Raw genomic sequence first — 25,010 nt, 5'->3', positions numbered from 1 at the left:
TCTTGTTTTACTTTCCTACTGATACTAGCTTTTATCTCATAATGACTACTATTTCTAAGATAAATATTAATTACCTTTTCAGGCTGTCAAAAGGTTTTCTTGCTTTCTTTCCCTCATTGTTAGTGTATGGGTTCTTTCTGTGTGGAAAATGTTTTCAGCTGTTTTAAAGATTCTGAAGTTCTTCTGTGCTATAAACAAGATGCAAGAGCATGAATATTGTACCTCTTGGTAAAAATACATTTAAGTATAGAATAACTATGTAATGTTTTGGTAACTATTCTGAAATTGCCTGTTTCCTTGTGAAAGCTCAGCTTTCCTATTTTGTGTCAATGAGTTAGAGGACAGAGAGCTTTTGGAAACACAGACCTTGAGGCGCTTGAGACACTGCCGCAAGCTTTTGATTCAGGGCTTGTTTCTTTGTTGAAACCACTCCTGATTTTTCTCTCTCTAGCTCCAAAGTGCACTCCTTGTTCCTGTCATTCTGGAAAATGTTGTTTTTGGAACAGCATATGTCAAAATTACTTACTTGCTCCAGAAACTTCCCCTGCATTCAGTTCAGTTCATCAGACCTCCCTTGCCTTCCTCTTTGTTAATCTCTTTCTATAGTGGTAAGAATGTTTGTAAGCCCTCCCTGGTCCCAGTCAAGCTAAAATCTTGCTTTCTCTTCCTTTTGCATGAATGTTTTTTCTCATGAAGATATCCTTGATTAAGAAAATGGATTCCACATATCTGTCACAGCAGTTTTGTCTTATAGCTCGATTTATTCATGGCTGCTCAACAGCTGCATGCCTCATTTCCCAAATCTTTTTTTCCTGGCTTCTTCCCAAACACTTGGAAGCTGCCAGATTTGCTATCTTCAGTTTCTGTTCTCTAAAGATTGCTGCTTCTCCTTTACACTCACACACACTCTTGCACATCCCTCTCAGGGAAAGGAGAAGGTGGTTGCATGACTTTCCATTCTGTTCTCCTTCCCCTGGTTTTGCCCAGGAGCACAGGGGAGTGTTACTTTCAGTTCAGCAATTCTGTCTTGAGTACAGGTACAAAAAAAACTTACTGTCACCTGCACATCTCCTTCCCCTGGGTCTTTCATCTCCTGGTCAGGGAGTCTTCCCCATGCTGCTGTGCTCTCCAAGTGTTGCTGTGTTTGTGTACCAAGGGACACAGTGGCAGAATTTCACTCCAACATCGTGGCTCCTGTCCCTGCAAGGTTCCATTCTTGCTGTGCTGCTCATTGAGGATTTGAGCCAGCACATTCTCAGGTTGCATGCTACAACTGGTGTGAAAAGTAAAAATGTTTATCTGTCCAGTCGAGTTAGATGCAGCACAGTAATTGAGTGCTTGTTTCAGAATCAGTCACCATTCTGAAAGGTCATTGTAATCATTAACCTCCAGCATGAAAACTCATTTGGGATGAAGTGAGAGAAATTCTACATGCTTCTTTGGTTATTCATTTAGGCTGTTTATGTAAACTCAGGAAAGATGATAGTCTGTGAAAATTTTCTTCTCTATCAGGAGGTCTGGAAATTTGAAATCAGTAAGAACTTTATATGCTTAGCATTCTGAATATCTGGACAGTTTATTTAGATTCCTAAGTGCAGGATCATTGTTGACCTTAGCCTTTTAAAGGATTGAGGGCCAAATTTCCAAGCGTTTAAATTGTACATTTCTCCCTAGATGACCAATAAGAGATGAGTCGTTGATGTTGACCAATGGGGAATGTTTTGGTTTTTTCTTTACTTTTCACCTTTTTCCAACACTATTTTTCCACCTGATCTTAAGCTTGTAAAACAAGGAGGCAGCTGTTGAGTGTAAGATGTTAGGCTACAGTTAAAAGTTACCAAATCAGCATCCTTCAAAGTGTTAAAATAAAGTTGTCTTCCAAGAGGGCTGCAGGAGCAGCTCAACACCCAAACAAGGAACTTCACACCCTCTGTAATTACTACAGACCAAGCTGCTCATTCCATCAGGCTCCACTACTCCAGGAATTGTGCAAACTTTTGAATAATCAATGTAAATCGTTTGCTCAACAGGTTTAACTTATCCATTTCATGAAAGTAAGGCTTTTGTAACCATGGCAGTAAAAATATGGAATACTCGTGAACTGGAAATAGGTTAATTAACTGGAAATAGTTCTGTATCATCTTGAATGATTTTGTCATGTATGTGTATAAACCTGCACCTCAGACATGAGTGTGCACACACTGGATGTACCAAAATAGCTGCATGTTTCTTGGAAATCCTGCCACAATTATTTGTATGTCCTAATAATGAACTACCTGCTTTATAGTATTTTTTTGTATTATGCTACTTCTTTTGAAAGCAAAGCTAAGTCTGGGTATTCTGTAATTGTAGCCTTGAATTTCCTACTTTTTCGAAATCCTAAAAAGAAAATTCTTGGCAATGGCATTCTATTGCTATCATTTTTTATTAGTAGTCATTTTGGAATTCTCTCTTCCTTGTGTGCTTTCCTGTTTACCTCAACAGGATGTCCTTGGAGAGTTTGAATGTCAGTTTTACCTACGGGTTTTTTATTTGAAAGGCTTTCCAGAATAGAATTACAGTCTCCATAAGAAAAGGCAAATTTGAAGAGTCTTAAACATGGTTTAGCTTGGAAAGGATTTATACTTCCTATTTCTAAGTGGCATATTTAATAATTGTGCATGTAATTTAATAATCAGCAATTTCAGCATTGGAAAATTGGGTCATATGGCTGTAGGGAAGCAGTGTCTGAAGTTGTATTCTCTGGGAGTTTGACACAGAGAAGAGGGAGGAGGATTATCACCACTGCATATTTTAATATTAATTCCCTCTCCCTTCTTTAGTTGCTAGGAAGAGTTTGTTGCAGAGAAATCTGGAATGACTGTGAACTAGTTTGGTGATGACAATCTACTGGAACTTGGTTTTTAAGTGGTCACTGCCAGCTGCAGTGGGGTTTATTCTGTCCAAAACACCAACTAGCTCTGCATGATCCTAAAAGCAGTTTCTTTTGTGAAGGGCTGTTTTGTGACTGTACATGTGCCATATGCTGCTACTTGTCTTCTGTGAGCCTAAAGCTTCCTGTGGATGGTCTGTGCAGTAGTACAGTGCAAGCCATTAAAAGCTCAGTATTTGCCAGCTGCTGCCACAGGCATCTCCTGCTCCCTGGTTTGGAGGATCCATTGTATTCTCAGGTAGTGCTCTGTAATAGCTGATGATAAATGCTCTGTAGTAGCTGGTGATAAATGTCTGACTTGAAAGTAGGCATAAATCTGAAGGGAGCTAGAAATTCTGACAATTAATTTTTTTTATTTTCTCTTGAGTGTTGTACCTTGATTAGTAGACTGAGAAATATACAAGGATTCACTTTGTATGTGCACTGGGATAATAGATGCTGCTGTAATACCTTAAGGATATCTCAGTGGGATGAATTTGAAAGCAATCGTGCAGATATGTTTTCTCAAAATTATCTGATTCTAATAAGGAGAGTAGCAGAAAAGACAATGTAAAGCAAGGAACAGCCTCAAGGAATTACCTAGAGATGATAATTCAGCACTGTTGTTTTCCTATCACATAAAAACCTGCATGTGGTAGGATATTTGGAATTCATCCAAGTAACAGAAACCCATTTTTACATTAATGGAAATATGTTTGATCAACATTTAGACTTAAAAGCTTTCTTTCATTCATATACCTTTTGTTCCCAAGGTCAAAACAGTCTCAGCATGACTTGTTAGTATTTTGTAATGGGTGATGTACATTTATACTAATTAATTGAAGTATTTAGGAAGGACATAAACCTTTGTGCTTTTGGAAGCAGACAAGTAATAGATCAAGAGTTCTGGACTAAGAACAAGATGCTTTCTATTACAAGTTTATGTTGTTCCTTACCTTGCTGTATCACAACTACATCCATGACTACAGGTCAGAGCTACCAGACCTATTCCTCTTCCTGTATTCTGGTAACCAGATTGAAAAGGTGAAGCTCTCACTACATGCTGGCTTTTGGATTCTTAGTATATTCACACACTACAAAAACAAGTGGGAAGAAGAAGTGAAAATCAATCCCCATTGCTCATGTGAGATGAGTATACTCTCACATCCACATTTGCAACACTCACATGTTTAATGGACATTGATTCTGAAGCTAAAGACATTTATTTAAAGTATGATGTTTTAGTGTTCTTTTTTCTTTTCTATTCCAGCTGCTCAAGAACCTAATGCACACAGAGCCAGACCACGATCCAGGTACTGCTTTCTCTGCTGTTTCAGAAAAAGACATATGCTCCTCTGGTGTTAGATACCAGGCATCAGAACTGGTGTTGGATTTTTTTTTTTTCTAAATTGGTGTTGTGCTGGAAGTACTGCTCAGATCAGACAGATTTACCAGAAGGAATCTGTAAGCTATAGACCCTACATGAATACTGCACTAGGGCCCCATGATCTCTGGTCATAAGGTGCTGGAAGTTGTGCCTATGTGCCCAGCCCTGCTGCCTTGTCAGGAGGGTGACTGCCTCCAGCCCAGCCCCAGGGGTGTTGTGGCAGGAGAGCTGGGACCACCCCATTGCAGGGAACATCCTCAGCAGTTCCGTGCTCTTGCAACCTGCACGGTGATTTCAGATGGAGGGGGACACTGCACGTTCACATGGAGGGAGGCACTGCAGAAACAGCCGTGGTAGCTCAGCTCTTGGCTGTGGGTGAGTGAATTCTTTTATTGGCATCCATGTGCTTGGCTCTGGTTGGTTGGTGTGTGATGCAAGGACTTCAGGACTTTTGTGTGCTAGAAGTGACACCTGCTGAATTTGGGTGTTTGAAAGAAAAGGGAAACCTGTGCCAGAAAACACTGTGTATAAATGGATTACATCTTGGGTCAGTTGTCACCTATTGTTAATTCACATTAAACTTTTTATTTTTGGTGCTAGTTAGAGGGCTCTGCTTGGGATTTTTTTGCTTGGATAATGAAGTATAATCAGAAGCTGTCTGCTTACAGTCTTGTCAAAGCCTGCTAGTAAGAGAGGATCAGCTATAAGCATGGTGATTGAGGACTGAAATCCTCTGTTCTTAGGACCTATATTTGGGAAGGCTGAACTGCATTGTGTGCTGTTTTTCTGCTGCTAGCCAAAGCTTTTTTTTTTCTGCAGAGTTTTGAATTTTCTTGCTGTGTTAATAAATTGCAAATATGCAAAAAATGTGCACAAAACATAGAACACTGAATGCTTAAACAAGCTCAGAAAAAGTCACTTGAATGTGACTGCTCTGTCACATGTGGCTGTCTCACATCTGACTGTATGTCACTGCTTCAGTGCAGAAGTTGAGACTAAAGGTGCTTGAGCACATCCTGGAACTCAGACCTGCTGTGCTTGTTGGGATGAAATACCATAGAGAGATTTATTTTCTCTTTAAAGAATGATTGAGATGTTAGGAAAAAATATGTATTAATGGACTTCAAAACCAGATTGGAATATATTCAGTAACTGAGAATACAAATAAAAACAGTGAAAGAATTTGTCATGTGGAAAGTAAATCTGGTAAACTTGGTGGTGATAATGAACAAGTAAAATTCTTGGTGACTCCTCTGGTGGGTGCTAAAAATTCTGATTCAGAGGGTGAGGAGGACTCTGACAGTCCTATTGGAGAAAGAAGTAAATCAGGAAGTCTTGTGTCTAACAGAACCAGAACAAGAGGGTGGAGTAAATCAGTGATTCAGGCTCCTTTAAGAAAAATTGTGGGACTGCTGGGAAAGCCATCTATGTGCATGTACTGTTTACTAACTGTGAGTTATTGACTTGGAAACAGGATGTTGCATCTCATTGTAACAGTCCAAATGATATGCATAGTATTATTAAATCTGTGATGATGACACATAACCCCAGCTGGGGAGATACATAATTTTGGTTAGAAATTTGTTTATTTATGAGGAAAAAAAAGAATAGTTCTAGAAAAAGCAAAAGAAGGACCGAGTAGGAGAAAAGTTGTGGAACTAGATCAGAAAACTGGGGGAGCAGGAATGTCAAATCCTGATAAACCTCTCCCTAAAGAAGATCTTGAATGTGATTTGAATGAAGATGTTGGATTAAAAGGAGTAAAAGTGTTGATTTTATATGGAATTCATAATGGAGTGGAAAAACCTAGGAGTCTTGTAAAGTTGTATGATGTAGAGCAGGGAGACAGAGAATCTCCATTAGGTTTTTATGAGTAGTTGTGTAAAGTGGCTCATAAATGGACAAACTTGGACCTGGACAGTGAGGGCAATAGGATGTTGCTCAATATGCTCTTAATTGGACAGCTGGCACTGGACATTAGGAACCTGTTTGGCAAAAACAAAGAATGGTGCATTTGTCATTAGTGGGAGTTATTTCTGTTTGACCCAAATGTGCTTTTGGTCTTGCCCTGACATGCAGTATAGCAGTAAGTCTAACATCTCATGTTGCCAGTGCTCATTTTAAACAGTCTTGGTCTTGCTTGGTCTTGGTTTTTCTAAACTCATAACTACAACAGCTGAAAAAAATGAACAGTATTTGGCAAAATCAAAATTCTCAGCAAATCCTTCACACCACATTTGGATTAATGTGCTGTGGGAGGGCCTGGAAAGAGGTACTGACCATGTATTTGACCAGTTGTAGTCACTTTGGAGCCATTCATTTTTCTGAATTTTGTGCAATTTGGTGACTGTTTGCTATGGAAAATTTATTCCAATAGTTAAAAATTTATTCCACTAGTGAGAATGTCACAAATTACAAAATGCAAACTTGCAAGAGATAGGTTGAATCTATACCTGTATACACACTACCCTAGCAGTTGGGGAAGGCAACAGAAACTCCAAGTGGTGTATGTGGGGAATTTTACTTTGGTTTATTCAGAATAGTTGCTACAATTATCCTGCTGGCAAAGTTACATAAGAAGGCCTCAAGCTGTGTTACAAAAAGCCTTAAAAATACTAGCCCTGTAAGCATGACTCATTCCTTTCTCCACATGCTTAGGTCTCTCTGTTGCCAAATAAATCTGTGTTGTTATAAGAGGGAGCTCTTAGTCATTAGGGCAAGGAATTTCCACCATGAACCTGACTCCTGGTCAGTGTAATTTTAGGTACTATTCACTACAGTTGTTTAAAATTAATTTTTGAAATAAAATATTTTCTCCTTTTCCCCATGTTTTTCCTTAGGTCTTATTCTAGCACATCAATAGAAGATGCCATGAAAAAGGGAGAAGAGCCCCCTACTCCACCTCCAAGGCCACAAAAATCACATTCCAGAGCTTCCTCTTTGGATCTGAACAAAATATTTCAGCAAAACACACAAGGTAAAGTTGGCTTTCTTTGCTCCTTCTGAGACCATTCAGGTTAGCTGCGTGCTTGGCAACTTGATGTGTTTGCAGAAATGCTTGGCAATGTGTGCATATGCTGGCCTTTGCTGCAGACAGTAATGCACTGCAGAACAGGAGTTCTGCTTGTGCACTTGCTTGTGTTACATCGCCACTGAGGGGAAAAATCACTGTTTCTATAATTAAGGTGATTATAATGATTTCTGGCACAGTAATGGGAAGCTTAACATATGGTAGTCTGTCATCACTGACTGTTTATAACTAGTCCGGCTGTTTAGACAACTCTCATCAGTAACTAGAGTATAATTGATTTTTATTACTATTTATTTTTTGTAGTTCAGAAGCAGGAAGAAAACCCTTAATGTTTAAACTGGGAGAAAGAAAGCAAACATTTTTGATGTTAAAGTCTGACATATGCGTGAGAACAATCAGAAGCCACTCTGAGTTTAAAAAAAAAGGGTAATTTCTTTTGACGTGAGTGCATGTTGAGGGGAGAGAAAGAAAATGTAGACTAGTAGCTGGGGTGAGCTGAAAGAAAATGGCTTTTCAGCATGTTACCCTTTGAGTGTGCCTCTTGCCTTGAAGTGGGAAGAGGAGCTGTTTGTTGAGGGCAGCAGTCACCCAGCGTGGCTGTGCTTCAGCAGTGTCCTTGAAGCACACCAGAGGGTTGTGTGCTGCACACCAATCATCTGACTCAAGGACCAGCTTAAACACGGTCATGCTTATGCTTCAGAAGAAAGGCAAGGTTTGACTGTGTCAAGGAATGTTTAACTGGGCTCTCTAATGTGGTTCTTGGAGTAGAAAAGAGTTTTACCTCTTGCTATATGGGACTTTTTTGTGCAAACACTAGAGGGAATACAAGAGTCCTGCTATGTGTGCTGATCCCTGAAACTCAATAGGAGTAAACTTTTTTTTTTTTTTGCCTTACACAGAGCAGTAATTCTTTATTTTCTTTGTTCCTGTTGAGGAATCTGGTGCCTCTAATTTTGATTTTGTTATATATCAAAATAAAACCACAAACGGAGCCAAGTTCACATTTTCTACTGCAGCAAATCTTCTTGGAATCCAGATAACAAGTATAACTGGAAGGAAATAAACTTGGGTTTAAATTTCACTTGGAACACAAATGAAAGAAGAATGTAAATTCTTGAAGAAGAAGTCGTTCTGTGAATGAAAATAAACATCTTGGTTTTGATGTTAATTAAATAGTTAATTTTGAAAGTCACAAAGCTGTTTCTTTTGGGGAAGTTAACTGTGTGCAGTTTTGAGTACCACAGTATAAAAAAGACATTAAGCCATTAGAGAGTGTTCAGAGGAGGGCTGCAGGGATGATGAAGGGTCTGGAGGTGAAGCTGTATGGGGAGCAGCTGGGGTGCTTTGGTCTGTCCAGCCTGGAGAAGAGGAGACTGAGGGGAGGCATCACTGCAGTCTGCAGCTTCCTTGTGAGGGGAAGGGGAGGGGCAGGCACTGATCTTCTCTCCATGGTGACAGTGACAGGACCTGAGGGAATGGCCTGAAGTTGTGCCAGGGAAAGGTTAGGTTGGATATCAGGAAAAGGTTCTTCATTCAGAGCGTGGTTGGGCACTGGAACAGCTCCCCAGGGAAGAGGTCACAGCTCCAAGCCTGGGTTTGAGAAGCATGGGGACAATGCTCTCAGGCACATGGTGTGACTGTTGGAGTGTCCTGTGCAGGGACAGGAGTGGGATTTGATTATCCTGGTGGGTCTTTTCCAGCTTGGGATATTCTGTGCTTCTGTGTATATCCAGCATGACTAGAATAATCCTGTTTTAGTGCATTAGTTTTTGTCCTACTAATTCTAGTTCAGAAATAATTGTAGTTAGGGAGATTGGTGGATAATCTGCTTCCAGACCCACAAAGGAATGTCCATTAGTACTGAGTTTTGTTTTCAGTTCCACATAGGTCATGTTGATCTATAGGTATCATTTCTTTAATTGTAAAACCATCTGTGTTTGAAGAATTTGTTTTGTTTATTTCCATTTTAAAGGTCAGAAAAAGAAAAATATTTCAAGTAAATTCAGTTAAAGACTGTGGTGAATCCCTGTTGTGGGCACTGGATTTTTTTTTGTTTGTTTTTTGTTCTTCATTTACTCTTGCTTTATAATGTTTGTAATCATCTTATGCCTTTCTCCTGGCCTGTATCCACACAGAATATTTATCTGTGATGTCTGGGATGTCCAGCAATGGATTAGTCATAAAAATATGCTTTAAAATTGTTGCATAATGGGGTAACTGGACTGGGAGAAGAGACCTCCATTCATATTTCATAGCTGCACTTCTCTGGATTGCTGCAACGAGTGTTACCCAGGACAGACATAAAAAAGCATGAGAACTTATTGAAAAGCACACTTTTCTGAAATACCCAAACAAATTTCTGTTAAGAGACAGAAATCTCTTCTGGTTTTGTTTTTATTCATGTAGTCTTTATGTTAGCATCTGAGAAAAATCCTGTGCTGCTACATTCTCAATGTATTTCTCTTTGTTGAATGTGTAATCTCTGGCATTTGGCCTGTGTTCATGTTAAGAAAATACTTGGCTAGTTCATGCATTCCTGGAAGGACAACAGCAGGTTTTAAGTAGAAACAAAAATGTCATTTTAAATGCATACATGACCTAGTTTACTTCTTCATTTCTCCCCTAGCCCAGTCTCCAGTCAGATACAAGCCAAGAGCTCCCAGAGTAAGACCTGGGTATTGAGGGGGCCAAAACTGGGGCAGCTCAGAGATCCTGCAGCAGAGCCCCCGCCACCTTCTAGCCTCAACAGCAGCAGTAAGCTGGAGTCTGCCTTGGGGGGACTCCAGGGCTGGGGCAAGTCTCAGTTTGAGCATTAAAACCTGAAAATGCATCCATTTTCTTCTGATGTTTTGTTCAGTTCTGTTTGCTGCCCATGACAGCCAATAAAGAATTTACTTCTGGACAGTGACAACAGTCTGAGTCTTGTTAGGTTCATACAGTTCCCTTGAAATACATCTTATTTCCTATTTAGTTTCATTTCTGAGTCGCATAACTACTTTTAATTAACAGTTCTGTTGAACAAAGGATACTTGTTAGGAAAAGAGAATTTGCTTTGATGAAACAACAAGCTTGTCATAAACAGTGTAGTTTTGTGTTATCTGGAAGCAAATTGAACAAAACAGCCATATAACTATGTACAAATGAATTTTTGACTGGAGGTTTTCAGCACTCATTTGCTTTGGAAACTCACCTCCTGCTGTGGCTGTCCCTGTGGTGAAGAACACATGGAATGCAGGCACAATTTTTTACATGGGCTTCTAAGGAAACACTCACTGTAGCTTGGATTCTCTGTTTCTGGGGTGCTGGTTTCAGCCAGCAACAAGGGGCTAGTATTTTGGGGGGGTTTCTCCCTTTTAAAATGTGAGGTCTTAAGTTCCATACTTTATCAGCAAGCATTTTATTGCAAGGACAGTACTTTCTGTCACAAATGATGTTTTCCTGACTACAGTCAGATCTGTAAACTGTACTTAGCATTGCTGGGCTAGTGATGGCTGCCAGACAATAAAACGTCCTGTTTGTTCTAATTTGGTGTTCCCAGGAAAGGAACAAGGGAATAGAAATTATTGGTGTGCATCAGCATTCCATCAGTGATATAAGTGTGTCCCCACATCACTCCTGTATTCCTTCACATGGATGTTTCCCAAGCAGTTTGAAGTGGTACTTGTATCATTAAGACTCTCTCAGTACAATTGTCTTCCTGCACCCTCTCATTTTCATTAGTGCTAAAGGAAGACTGTTCAGCATCACATTTTACCCTCTTTTTCATACCTTTGAAGAAGACTTTTCATTACTTCTTTACTTCATCAGACTTTCATTCAATTAGCCTATTCTTTCCTTGAGCTTACAGACTTGGTGGGTTTTCTTTGCCAGGTGTGGGATTTGTGAATAGTTAAATGTATATTGAGATATCTTAGCTTTTTCATATTTGCCTTAGTTGAATTCTTTGTATTTCTGAATGGTTTTAAGTCTACATGTAAAATGAAACAGTTCATAAAACTGTGTAGGAAAGAGAATTTTGAGAACTAAAATTATTGTTGCTGTGGTGTCATAGATGTTTTGATGCAAACAAGCCCAAACAGTTACCATGATACTGTTGCCCCAGTTGTTTTCAGGAATATCTTTTCAGCTAGATTGTCTTTTTAGCTTAGTGAGCCAAATGCAAGTGACTTTCCCTTTTGTGTATGTGAAACTGAATAAAAAAAAAACCTACAAAAATTAACCTAGATAAGCATGATTACTGTATTATCTTCTGTATTCTTTTATCCTTAATTGTATTTGCTAGGAAATGTCTGTGCCCAGTGAGGTTAGATGTCTGAAAGATTTAGTTGCTAAAGACAAGCTATTAACGGGTGGTGCAGTTAAATTTTTTTATTACCAAAATTACAGATTTCTTAAAAATTTTATTTGAAAGCCAAAGTGACAAGGGGGAACTTAGAAAAGTAATGTTCTTTTTTAAGGCTAAATTTAATTAAGTAATTATTTTTCAGGACTCCCTCCTGTCGTTGCTCTTACATTAGTCTTGATTTAGTAAAAAACAGCTATTTTCTTGGGATTTTGTTTGTGCTGTAATACTCTCTTGCATGTTACTGTGTTGTGCTTATTAGTCAGACCATTAAACATTAAATTAGGAAGATGAAAATTTACTTTTGAAGGACTTTTATTTTAGAGAAAAGATAGTGGCAAATATCCTCACCAAATATGACATTTAACAAATTATTGTTTGCATAGTGCACAAGGACTCTAATATTGCAAGCTTAATCGAGTGAGAAGTTGTAGAGTCACGTGAGTGACTGCTTGTAAGAGTTGTGACAAATTTAAATTAAAAATGTCTTCTACATAGAACACAGAGAACACAGAGAAAATTGAGCTGCTATTTGTATTTATCTCTATGAAATACATTTTAAAAATAAGTGCTGCAAAAATACTTTCTTGAATCAGAAAATCTTTTTTTTTGGGACTCAGCCCCTGATCTGGTACTGGAGCTGTTGGTTTTTTCTAGTCCTGTTCCCTTTCAGAATATATTTGATTACTGAACTGAGCTTATTCTGAATAAAATATTAATATCTTCCTGCTGATTTGAATGGAAGAGTTTTTTGCCTGTCAGTCTTTTAGAATTTTTTTATGAAGGACTTATATGTTTACAACTGTGTAACTTCTTTGCCCAATTGGACAAGAACATAAGGTTAAATAAGATGGAGAAAATAGTGAGGATATAAATGGATGAATAGTTATTACATGACAGGATTCTGATGGGGTAACATATTTTTGCATTTTGAGATTTTTATGTATATCTCTAAGGGCTGAGTCTGGACAGCACTTTACTGGGGTGGTTCTTACCAGCCTTTCAAGCGTAGCTGCTGTTTTTGCAATTTATGTGAATGAATGGAACTTTTAAAAAATTATATTTTCCCATTAATCTAAGTTTAGCTCTTTCAGGGATTGAGGAATGATTTGCAGTCTATTTTCATCCTGTTGCAGGTTGTTAAAAATTCAATTTTAATCCAAAGACTCTTCTACAGAAAATTGTGAAGGTTGAAATGCTCTTGACTAGCCCTACCAGCCCCACTGACCTTTTTCATGATCCCACGGGGGTTACTTTGTTCTGTGAAAAAATGCTCATCCATGGTGGAACAGCTTTATAGGTTCAACAAGATGGGATCTGCTGTGTCTCCTGTGGAGCAGGGTCAGGGTGCCTCCCTTGTGGGGAGGGCCCTGGAGGTGTCCCCAGGAAGTGTGTGAGCCCCAGGAGGGACCCGGGGGTGATGCCTGGCAGCCCCCTGCTCCTCCTGGCTCCCGTGTGCCTGTTCTGAGTGTCCACGTTGGAAGTGGCCGCAGATGGCCGGGGCTGGAACCTCCAGCTCTGCCCCCCAGGTCTCCAGGGAGGAAAAGCTCCGGCAACATGGATCTGTAGGAGGAAGGTGGAGGGACTGTGCCTCCCTGTGGGTGGAGAATGAAGCTAAACGTGAAGTGAGAACAAAATCTTGGATAGTTTTGTTTAAGGGCAAAGGCAGGAGGGAGAAACAGTCCCCAGATAGAAACACACAGAAAAAGAAAGGGTAGAGAAAACAGTAACTAAAAAATTAAATGGTTTAAGGAAAATGAGGGACCGGGAGGTAAAAATACAGATGTTGTGGATATATGACGTGAACCAGAAAATAGATGTTAAAAAAAATCTGTCTTACAGATTTTCAGAATATTTACAGAATTTCAGAACTACAGAATATTTATAAAAGAATATTTTGCTTGTTTGATTTGGAAGTGACCCATCAGGTACGTTAGCACACGATGTCCTAAATGCTTACACTTGTGAGTTCATAGTGCAAAAACATTAATTACTTAAGGCCTGGCTATTTCCTAATTACTTCCTAGGTTTTTATGTATATCTCTAAGGGCTGAGTCTGGACAGCACTTTACCGGGGTGGTTCTTACCAGCCTTTCAAGTGTAGCTGCTGTTTTTGCAATTTATGTGAATGAATTGAACTTTTAAAAAATTATATTTTCCCATCTTGCAATATTAGAGTCCTTGTGCACTATGCAAACAATAATTTGTGAAATGTCATATTTGGTGAGGGTATTTGCCATTATCTTTTCTCTAAAATAAAAGTCCTTCAAAAGTAAATTTTCATCTTCCTAATTTAATGTTTAATGGTCTGACTAATAAGCACAACACAGTAACATGCAAGACAGTACAGTATTACAGCACAAACAAAATCCCAAGAAAATAATTACTTCCTAATTACTTGGAAAGTACATGGATCATTTTCCACTCACTTAAGGTACAAATAACATTCTGTATGGTTAGCACATGAAACAGATTTGTCACAAGACTGTGTGTCTCTAACATCAGGTGTGTGCATCATTTGCTGTGACACAAGAAGCTGCCTGCTGAGCAGGTTCCCCAAACTAACTGTGAGAAGAGAGGTCGTTCTGCCACTGGCAATGCTTTCTACAGCATTTCTACAAACCTGGTAACAAAGTTAGTGTCAGGAGTCTAAAACAGGGTGGTTGTTTTTTTTTTTTTTTCCCACAATGCTATTACCTTCCAAGGACACATTAGCAAGAATTATTGAAACAGATCCCAGGATCAGTGGTATTTCCCAACCACCTTACTATAATCCTTCATTAGATTTATATTCCTGGCTACAGTTTTGCAGTTTTTTCGGTTTTGGTTTTTTTGGTATGTTTTTTTTTCAGACATAGCAGTGAGAATTAATAAATCAGATCTCTTGAGAAATGGTTATTTCACAATCACTTGCTATGCTGCTGTCAGGAATGTAAATAAATGAATTTGTGCAAAGAATGGTGTTAGTGTTAGGGGATAACCAAGTGCTAATTTCACTGAACAAGAATAGAAGTTTAGGAAGAAGGAGGTAAACAGAAACCAACTTAGACACAGAACTTCTCTGTACTCTGCCTTTGGCAAAGGAAGCAGGAAAAGTATCTCAAAAAACCACTCCAGAATAGTGGAAGGGTGAAATTGCTGGCTTTCTTGAGGAACCAAAGCCTTAGGTAGTTGGGAATAGAATAGTACTAGAAGAATAATTCATTCTGTTAGCTTATCTTTTTGAGTTGATTGCAGTATCTTACTCCCTTTGCTTGCTGATTAAATTAATTGGCTGGTGTTTCATTAAACCTGCTCTGGGAGCTCAGGACTCCGAAGCAGCATAAACTGATGGAAATCCACCATGCAACCAGGCTCTCCTTTGATCCAGCAGTGCTGTAGCATCCACTTGAAAAATGCCAAATACATCAGCTAGACTCTCTTTTGACTTGAGATGAGGTCAGTCTTGATCCTAGGCAGGATCTTTGTTCAGTTTGGTCTGCAAGGTACAAAATGGCCCTTGACCCTGGAAAAGCACCCTTCCCTTCTTTCAGGAGACTGCTTACATATGTGTCCAGTTCAGATGGGAATGAGGGTGTACTTGTCTGAGGTGACACTCAAGCTAAGGTGATAAACATTTAGAACTAAGATGTCATCCACATGTAGGGAATTAATATTAAATACCTGACATGGAAATATTTCAGGAAATGTAGTTTTATATGCTGCTGTTCCAATATTAATTTTCAAAAATAGTAGGCATCCAGTGTAAAGCTCAGTGTATTATGGCAGTTTTTTCTTCAATACTGAAAACCAAGAGCTTAAGTGACTGTCGTTGGGTAAGAGGAGTACAGCATCTTGCTCTTATATTGCTCTAAAGGATCCCATGGGCTCATTCATCCTAGTTTGGGATTCTCCACTGCTGCTGTATCTGGTGACTTAAAGATCTACTTCCATAGGTTTGTGTGGGCTGTTACAACTTCTATTGTTCCTTCGTATTCTCTTCCTACATCAAATAAATAAAGGACTTATCTGAGTGGTTGCTAGGATTGTCATTTTTCACTGCCACATATAATGACTAAGTGCTGGCTGTTGTCTGCTAGGGAGGCTGGAGGCAGAGTGGTCAGATAAGATGCCGTGACCAGTTCTCAGGGTATACAATTGCAACCTGCTGTTTGTTTTAAAATGTTAATCTACTTTCAGATTGGAAAACCTGTTTTTTAATCTGGTGTGGTGTCATGTTAGTACTATTAGACCTTTGTCTAATATAATTGTCCAAAATAGGGCAGAAGAGTGGTCTTGGAAGGTTTCCATGCAGATAGTCTGTCTAAAAATGTAAACATACTGAGTAGAGAGCCATGATTTTTGAACTGAAAACTCTGTCTTTGTGGGACTGACTACTGCATGAAAATGCTGTCACAATACATGTGACATGGATACTTAAATCTATTTTACTGGTACCTGCATGGGCTTTCCACAGTGCTCTCTGTAGGATTTGCCTTTTATGATGGGGCTTTGAGCAGTCTGGTATAGGGGGAAATGTCCCTACTCATGACAGGGGAGTTTATTGACTCCAAGGTCCCTTCCAGCCCAGACTGTTCCATGATTCTGTGCCTCAGCCTGGTTTGAATGCCAACAAGTGGCTCAATATCATCAAAAGCAGTTGTGCAAGGCCTATCCAGCTCCCTGGGCTTCTGCACAGGGTGAGAAGATCAGGGACATCATCTTCTCCAAGCTCTGAGGTGAGCACCTGGAAGCACATTCGTCTATTTGTCTGTTTGCTGCTCAGCCCTAGGGTACTTGCTTTTATTTGGGAAACAGAATTTTCCCTGTATTTGTGTTTGCTCTGAGGTAAGTGGTGCTGCCACCTCTGACAGCAAGAGCCAGTCTGTGCTGGGCACTGTCCCAGGAAGGAGAGAGGAGCCCTGTTCCAGGCTATTCTGGAATAGCTGGAGAGCACAAGTCGCCTCCAAAGCCCATGAACACCCACGAGTGTCTGTTCACACTGCCCTCTTTTAGGGCTCTTTTAGGATAGTAGCACCAGAGAAGGCTGAAGCCTGGGGCTTTTTTTGTAAGTTGTTACGAGTCCTCCAAAGTCAGCTAACTTTTGCTAGTAATTGTGCTCACATAAGCATGATTTCCCTCTAACAACAGACCAAAGATCTTCTGCAACAGCAGGAATTCTATGAATATTTCATGAGTAGCTTAAGCTAGAATTTTTAGGATTAAAAAGAGGAAACTGGGTCAAATGCACATGTTGTAAGCATCTAAGTTCTTTAATGCTAGATTCATATATGTTGCATTTTGAAAGCTGAAGAAGGAGGTTTTGTGTGGTGGCTTTTTTGTGTGGTGGTGTGTTTTTTTTCATTGGACTATTTTATGGAACAATTACTTTTCTCTTTGGAATTTTTTGGACCAAATCCCAAGAGACTTGTGGAGTTTCAGAGTATGTCCAATGACTTCAGGAGATTCTTTTCCAGCATGTGGTGTCTGAGCTGGGTGTTGTTTTCAAATATTGTCACAAGCCAAAGCCACTGCCAGTGCCCAGATAAATGTAGTAACAACCTAAAGTTCAGATTAAAGGAAAGGAATGTTTCTTCCTTTCTAAAGATCAGTTGCATGGGAGAGATGGAGTATGTAGTTACTACATCATGCTGTTACTGCAATGATCTTGCAAATAAATGCAAGAGAAAGATCCTGATGACTGTTTTTTCAAATCTCTCTTACACCTGTAGGTGTGTTAGTGGTTCCCTGGCATAACTTCAGTTCTGTTTTAGTTGTTTTAACTCTCTCTTTGGTATTGTGTGCCATATTAGGCTTCATTTTATAAAATACAGGAGATGATGAAGGAGAAAATGGAAAATCCCACCAGTGTATTATAAGTCTCTGGAGCTGTAAATAATCAATATGGTTGTTCTCACATGCAGTTTTACTCTCATGTCACAATTATCTGTAATGGTTAGTATCTTTTTTCTTATTATTTTCAGCCACATAGACATTTTTAGATTTGGTGTATAAAGTATGTAAATGACTAAGCTGTAAGACTGCTCTTAATGGTCTTTGTGGTCTTTTTAAAATATGTATGGAAACAGAAAGTGTATAAATGTAATTGATTGCTTAGCATTGTTGTGGTAAAGAGCATTTCTAAGCTGAATACTGTTGGAGGTTTTTTTGTTACACAAAAATGCACCAGTGCAAGATGGACTGTCTGGTGTCTTTGCCAGAGCAAGTGCTGAGCATTCAGTGCAAGAGGAGCTTGGGGAGGGTAACCCAGTTAGTCCTGGTTGATGTCCCTGTGCCAGACTAGTCCTCTCTCTGCCTCCTCACAGTTGCCTTTGGGAAGCTGTCATCTATCCTCTAGTTTTGTCCCAGATGGGTTTTAGGTATTTTAAGGAAACAAAAAATTACAGCATTGCACCTACATGATGATTACCCTCCCTTTTGCTGGCTCAAAATCAAAGCTGACATTATGTTGTCTTATAGAGGCTTGATAAAACTGTTAGGATTTGCCTTCCTCCCTTTGAAATACCTCTATGGAGTGCTAGCATGCAAATACTAAATATAAAAGCAAAGAAATTGATTTCTTTTTGGTTAATTTAGGCTTTTGTGCTCTTAATTCCATGGCAGAGGTTTTCTTTTTAAGGCTGTACTCTGTCAGGGAGTGTGTTTTATCCAGAGTGAGTGCTAGTGTCTACCTTGGGTGCTAAAGTGTCCCTTTTAAGAAGGGCAGTATTTTTAATGACAAAGAGCTAAGTCCAAAGAACAAGTGGACCCTGTTTCTGGGTTTCTTTAACTGGAATTGGATTGCTTTACCTACAGGTTTTGTGGCTGACTGGCTTCTTTCTCTGCTTTTTATCATAACATTTAGGGGTTTACAGCAACTAAATCACTACTCATGAGGTTATTTCCAACAAGCTTTTGCTCAATGAAGATCAAGTTTGGGCTTTGTTATTAAACCTTGTATACTGCCTTTTCACTAGGAGGAATTTCCACTTATCCTGGGAATTAATTCTGGGTTTATTTGGAATTAAATTTCAGTAGTTTGGTTTGGATGGGGTTTTTTATAATCATCTTCTTCTTTTCCCACTGTTCAGCTGTGAGGTCTGGCTGGCTGCCCCCACCACCACCTGCACTACCCCCTCGACCTTCTGTATCTCAGGTATGGACAAAGCTTTAGTTCTTTGCTGTGTGTTACTTGTTTATTTATGTTACCATTGCAGTGGTTAGCACTGGTTGGCTTGGACACAGCAGTTGATCCTGCTTCCAAGTCAATGAGAATCTGCAGTTTGCAGTTCCATGTCGTCCTTCCTGTGTCTGTCTGGCCAGTGTGATGCAGTGTCAAATTACAGATTAATTAATTAAACCTCTTTGCAGTGGAGCTTACATGCACCCACTAAACTTTACTTACCCAACTGTAAATGAAAGGCTAGCAAAACTGGTCTACTAAAATGAGTTTCATGCCTGAAAACATGGGCTTGATACCTGCTGTTGTTGCTATTTGCTTCTTGAGCTTCAAAGCTGAGGGCATCTGCTAAGGGAACCGTGGCATGGAAGTGTGTGTTGCACCCATGGGCTTAAAAAAATAATGCTGAAGGAAGTGAATGCCATGTCAGCTATGTTGTTAAGTTTCAAACCATTAGTGGTGTGCTTTTATTTTGCATTTTGGGTGAGTTTTTGGGTTTTGTTTTTTAGAGCATGACACAGCTACAGCACAACACAAATTGACAAAATCATGCATGTCTGCATCAAGGTAATTCTTTGCCTTTCAGGAAATCATGGAGTATCACAATATTTTTCTGTGCTATTGGCTGTGTTAAGTCTTACGCACAATATGCTGCATGTATTACTCCTTTAGATGAAGCGTATGATAGGAAACAAATCCACAGGGGAGCTGACAGCCCTTACATACTGAAAGCTGGTGAGATACCTTCCATAGGCCATAATGGTCATCACTTGAGCTTACCCTTAAGAGTGTGCTGTTGAGCACCTCTTACTGCACAGTGCTTATGATGGAAGTGATTAGAGGCTTGTTGCCACACACAGCTCCATCAGCAGCTTGTTGTGCTCTCCTTCTCCCCATCCCTTGCTAGCACTGAGTGCAGTTTCTGCTTTGAGGACTGTAGAACACTCTGGTTTGAGCTTGCATGTTTCCCTAGTCAGGATGGCATTAGCCATGCTGCTGCCAGCACACACCCGTTGGTGCTCCCATCACATTCCTGCTTTGTCTGACACAGAGAGAGAGCAGAGCAGTCTTTCCCTCTGGCTTCTCCAGATCCCACAGCACAACTCCCACCTCCCAATCCCAGATCAGCACCGCTCCCACCCTCCCAATCCCAGATCCACAACCCAGCTCCCACCTCCCAGTCCCAGATCCCACAGCACAGCTCCCTACCTCCCAGTCCCAGATCCACAGCCCAGCTCCCTACCTCCCAGATCCACAGCACAGCTCCCTACCTCCCAGTCGTGTGCCTGCAGCAGTTGCTGCTACAACCTATGCCAGTTCTCCTGCCACTGCTGCAGCTTCCCATAGTGCAGTGCAAGCCCTCTTGCTGCTATTGGGAAAAGCATTAAAGACAACAAATCCTGTTCTCAGAGAACAAAACCCTTCATTTCAGGCAAGGTTCTGTTAATTGTCCATTTTCTTGTCCTGTGATCAGGTTGTGTTTCCTTAGCAGGGGAGTGACAGCTTAATTTGTGTATGCATGTCCAGCATCTTCCTAACCAAATGCTGAACCAAATGCTCATCCTACACTGGGACATGCCAAATACAGGACACTCCTATAATGATAAACACAAGAAGATTGTCATGTGGAATTTCTGATCCAGTCCTCTCCATCACAGAGGTCTGGTTTCTAAAAGGAAAAAAAAAAAAAAAGAGTGGCTTCTCTGTCTGCTCAGTAATGAATATGCAGCTGATGCTTTGCTAACATGCATCACTTACATTTACTTAATTTATTTCTGATGATATTTAAAGGTATTGGATCAAACATCGAATTACTGTTGCACTGATGTCTCTCAAAAGTGTATCTAAAACTAATTCTTGAAAACATGAATACACTTCATGCTCATCACATTGTTTATTTTTTCCCCAAGGATGCCTTTATGTGATAAAGGTAACAGAGAAAAGGTAACAGGGAAATATGTGTGATGGGGTCATAATTCAGCTGAGCTGACCTTTGCAAATAGCATGTAAGCAATAGTGGCATATGGATTACCATAATCCAGTGGGGCCCTTGAATTAAAGAGCACAGAGAAGCTGGAGGAAGGGATCTGCTTTCAAAGCTGAGACAGGATCAAGACCTGAAGAAAAGCCTTGAGGCTGAAACTGCATATTCAGCTTTTTCTTATTTCAAGATTTACCATACTCTCCTTCAATTTCTGTTTTAACTTATTTTTCAACATTGTTATTGAAAATCATACTTTAGTGTCATTTTGCTGTACTCTTGTAGTTAAGCACTCTTAATGACAAATATAGCTTGGAAGTGAAGCAAACCCGGCATATTTCAGGTGGCTGTGCACCTTAAAGTATGCTCATGATATGATTATTTTGGCTCAGCTTTGGAAATCAGTTGATGGAGGAGGAGAGGGAAATAATTTCTTTCTGAGGTCTATGGTTTTCTATGGATGACTGAGAAGCAGATTGAACCAGTTGGCTTTTCAGAATGAGATTAAAGGGCTCATGGAATGTAAAGACCAAAGTGCATGAAAGAGAGATACCCAGGGATAGGTGTTGCATTTCAGTGGATCACAAGTCCAGAATATAGAAATGGCACCTTGGCTTTGCTCCTACGTTGCAGTGCTTTTTAGTAGAATTTATTTCAACCTTTAGGAAAACATTATTTTTCCTGTCAGAACCTCCAAGATAATCAACCTTGGTGAGTTACTGAATCACTGGTTATTCAGAGTGTGCCAAACATCTCTACTCATATCACAAACGTCCTACATTATGTCCACATCCAACTCTGCTTCCATAGTCCAGCTGTATTACAAGGGACAAGGATTGTGTCACTGGGTGAGCAGAGCACAAGGTGATGCAGCTGATGCTGTTGTGGCCTTGACTTGACAGCTCAGGGGATGTACAGGATTATTGTGGCAGGCTTAGTCTTGGGATGCTGTGAGGATCTGGCCAGTTTATGGCAAATAGCAGCAGGGCTGGCTTCTCTGCTCAGCTTGCTGCTGCCAGCCCGTGCTGTTCCACACCTCTGCTGGGCAGGCACCTTTACAGGTGGTGGCTGTGTCTCTTTTTTCTTCTACAACAGCTGTTCAAGCTGGTGGATTTAACACTATGTTTCCTTTTGCTTGATGGACTCTAAAAGGCTATGGAAGTTCTTTCTCAGGATGTCTCCATTGCCAAAGTCAGCATTTCATTGACTTTGTATCAGTCCATAAGCTGTGCTTAAGGTTTCCTCAGAGCTTTCACCAGACACTTCTCTGATGCAGTGATGCTTTGATAAAGGCCCCTCTGGTGACTGTACATAACCTGAATAAATAAAGATGGACAAAAGGCCAGTGTGGATACCTCATTATCTTCAGTTCACAATCTTTTAACCCAAATTCCAGCCCATAGCTCTCTGCACCCCAAGCCATTTTGAATTTATGTTTACAGTAAGACATTGTGAATTGCAGAATGAACTCTTTTATTAGATTCATCAATTCATATTGCTTTCCCATTAAAAGTCATTCTAGTTTTGCCTCAATTTTGTAAAGAGTTCTTGGAAAGATTATGTATGGAAAAGCACTTACACATAGATGAGAGGGTTTTTTTGGATATGTTATTTTGAAGTATTTTCCTTTTATGCTTAAGGCTGTGTGTAACTTCACTGGCACCTTCTGTGATCTCTAGTAGCATATCTCACATTTAGCAAGTCTGCAGTAGCTTCTTGGATTTGAGGATAATTTTATCCATATCGGTTTCCCAACTTAATTTGCCATAAATATTTCATATCCTACAAACTGTTGTAGACTTAGGATACTGGCATGCTTATTTCCCATGCCATGCTGTAGTATATAGAACAGATAACCTACAGCTTTTGGAGACAACTACTGTGGTTTTTTTCTGGGCTTGTAGAGAATGGGGTTCAGCAGCTTGGGTAAGTTTTCCTCATCCTCTGTTCCTAACTTGATGGTAAACTTAAGTAATCAAGGAGAAATGGCATAAAGGTGGCCCCAAAACTGTTGTGCAGATCCAGGGCTGTGCAGAGAAAATTTGTGCAACATGGAGGTTCAGGAATCACGGTAGGAAGGCAATAACTATACAGCTGATTTGCAGTGACACATTTCAGATAGAAAGTAACTTTGGGTGCTCATGAATAACTGAAGCCAAACATGTATGCACATTTCATATGAGCCCCTGTTGTTATTTTTTTAATGGAAAACAAAATAATATTTTATTACTGTTGGCTTTTAAGCCTACAGAAGTCACTTACCACAGCTGCTTTCTCTGGGGGATTTCGTAACATATTTATGTTAATAGGAATTATGGATGAACACCGAAAAGCAAATATAACTTTAGGAGTTTAGCCAACATCAGCTAACTATCTGCAATGTTGCCCAATTAGATCAGTGTTCCTGTATTTAAATTACTGTATTTCAGTACCTTCCTGTCCAACAATGAAGGCGTATCTTCAATTCTGCTTGTGCTGTATAAGGGAATTTGAAAACAGTGGGACTGGAAGAAAACTCTGTGTATCTTGGCTGAAAAAACTGATGTTCCTGGTCTCTTTTCCCAGAGTCACAATTTTAAGCCTGTTGATTTTGTAAATTCACTGTGGTTTGTGCTGCACTTTTATTTCTGGAGACCTTGGGATGTGTTTTTCCCACTGATTCCATGCTGGCAGTTTTGGCAGGCACTGAAAAAATTATGGGTGAAGGCAAAGCATTCAAGTGGAGTAGAGTAGGTAGGCAGCTGTTAACATTATCAAACTGAAGTACCCTGAATACAGTGCAGCTCTGAAGATTAAAATCTCACTGTGTTACATGAACACAGAATTCAGCTGTCAGTTTAGTGGCCATCGTAACCTTTAGATGTTATTGATTTGGTGAAATCCTGGAAATGAAGCACTGCGAGGGGTGATGTGTGGGTCACCCTGCCCAGTCACAGCCCCTGGTGGTGTTGGAAAGCAAAGATAGTGCTCTTTTTAACATATGAAATGTTCTGCTTTCCAAATGTTACTTGATACTTCATAGCTCCTTGAAGCTTTTTGGCCATTCATCATCCAGAATTGCAAGTGAAAACTGGGACCCATTTCAAGAAGTTGTCTCTAACATGCCTCCACATCCTGCTGAATCCACGGAGAGCCACGAATGTGGCGCAGGCTGGATTTTTAACCATCAATTACACGCGCCCATGCTGAGGCCAGGAGGTGGGGAAGGACTCCCATCCATCCTGCTGAGAGACCCCAGGGCCTCCAGAGCAGGATGGCCACGTGCAGGCTCCGTGCTCGGAGGTGTTCAGGTGTCCCCCCACACCAGTGTCTTTGGCTACAGCAGAGATACATGGAGGATGAGGTTGGACTTGCTTACAAGGTTGTTTGGAGAAAATACTCAGGCATTCCTTTATTCTGCAAAATTACATGAGGAATTTCAAGTGCTGGCAGGACACCTTGAATTTTTCAGGAAGGAACTTTTCTGTTACATAAATAAAAATTGCCCCCGCAAAAAAGTGAATATTTTGCTTTTGGCACCATGCAATTTTATACAATTTTATACTCTCCCAAATAACTATTTTATATTTAATGAAAGGACTACTTTTTAGCTTGCATTTACAACCATTGTGCAAGGAAAGGTTGGGGTTTTTTTTATTATCTCCATGGCTTTGGCTGCACAATAACATATGTTGTATAAGCTGTGCAGTAGGTACTAAAGAGACATGTAACAGTAATGAAACTGAAAGTCTTCTATAACATGAAAGATTTTGCCATCTGCCACTTTAATATAATACAAATGGATTATCTTCCTCTCCTGAAAATTATATATTAAATCTAAGACAGCCAGACAAAATAAATTGCGATTTAAGAAGTGGTGGAAAGTAGCACAGTTAAAATTGAATTTGAGGAGTAGTTGATGGATGCTGTAAAATCCTTTCTAAAGAGGTTTCTGGAAGAGTGGAAGAAGGCAAGTATCTTAATTAAAATGTGTTGTAACAATTTTTTAATTTGGCTTCACATTTATCATAACAACAAAGAAAGAAGCTAAGAACCCAATGCCTGTATCTCTAGTGGAATGCGCATATGCCTTTCTAGCTTACGTTAATCTGGTTTTGTGGAAGTTGAAGTATTAAAACAGATTGTTAATGCTTCCATCTGGGTCCTATTCTTTCCTTGTGAATGAGCTGAACATTGCAGCAATTTGTTTGTATTTACTG

General features: G+C 39.8%; 1 protein-coding gene across 3 annotated transcripts in view; it reads left to right on the top strand.

The window, feature by feature from the left end:
- REPS2 (RALBP1 associated Eps domain containing 2) overlaps positions 1-25,010 on the top strand; it is a 95,232-nt gene that overhangs the window by 54,382 nt on the left and 15,840 nt on the right. For all 3 annotated transcript variants that reach the window (XM_064707926.1, XM_064707916.1, XM_064707934.1), the window contains exons 12-14: positions 4,182-4,224; positions 7,139-7,275; positions 18,742-18,806. In XM_064707926.1, the coding sequence (XP_064563996.1) occupies positions 4,182-4,224; positions 7,139-7,275; positions 18,742-18,806 (245 nt within the window). The remainder of the gene's footprint in view (positions 1-4,181; positions 4,225-7,138; positions 7,276-18,741; positions 18,807-25,010) is intronic.

The sequence above is a fragment of the Zonotrichia leucophrys genome, chromosome 1 (assembly GCF_028769735.1).
Source record: "Zonotrichia leucophrys gambelii isolate GWCS_2022_RI chromosome 1, RI_Zleu_2.0, whole genome shotgun sequence".
Classification (NCBI taxonomy): Eukaryota; Metazoa; Chordata; class Aves; order Passeriformes; family Passerellidae; genus Zonotrichia; species Zonotrichia leucophrys.
This window is presented reverse-complemented; position numbering and strand designations above follow the sequence as displayed.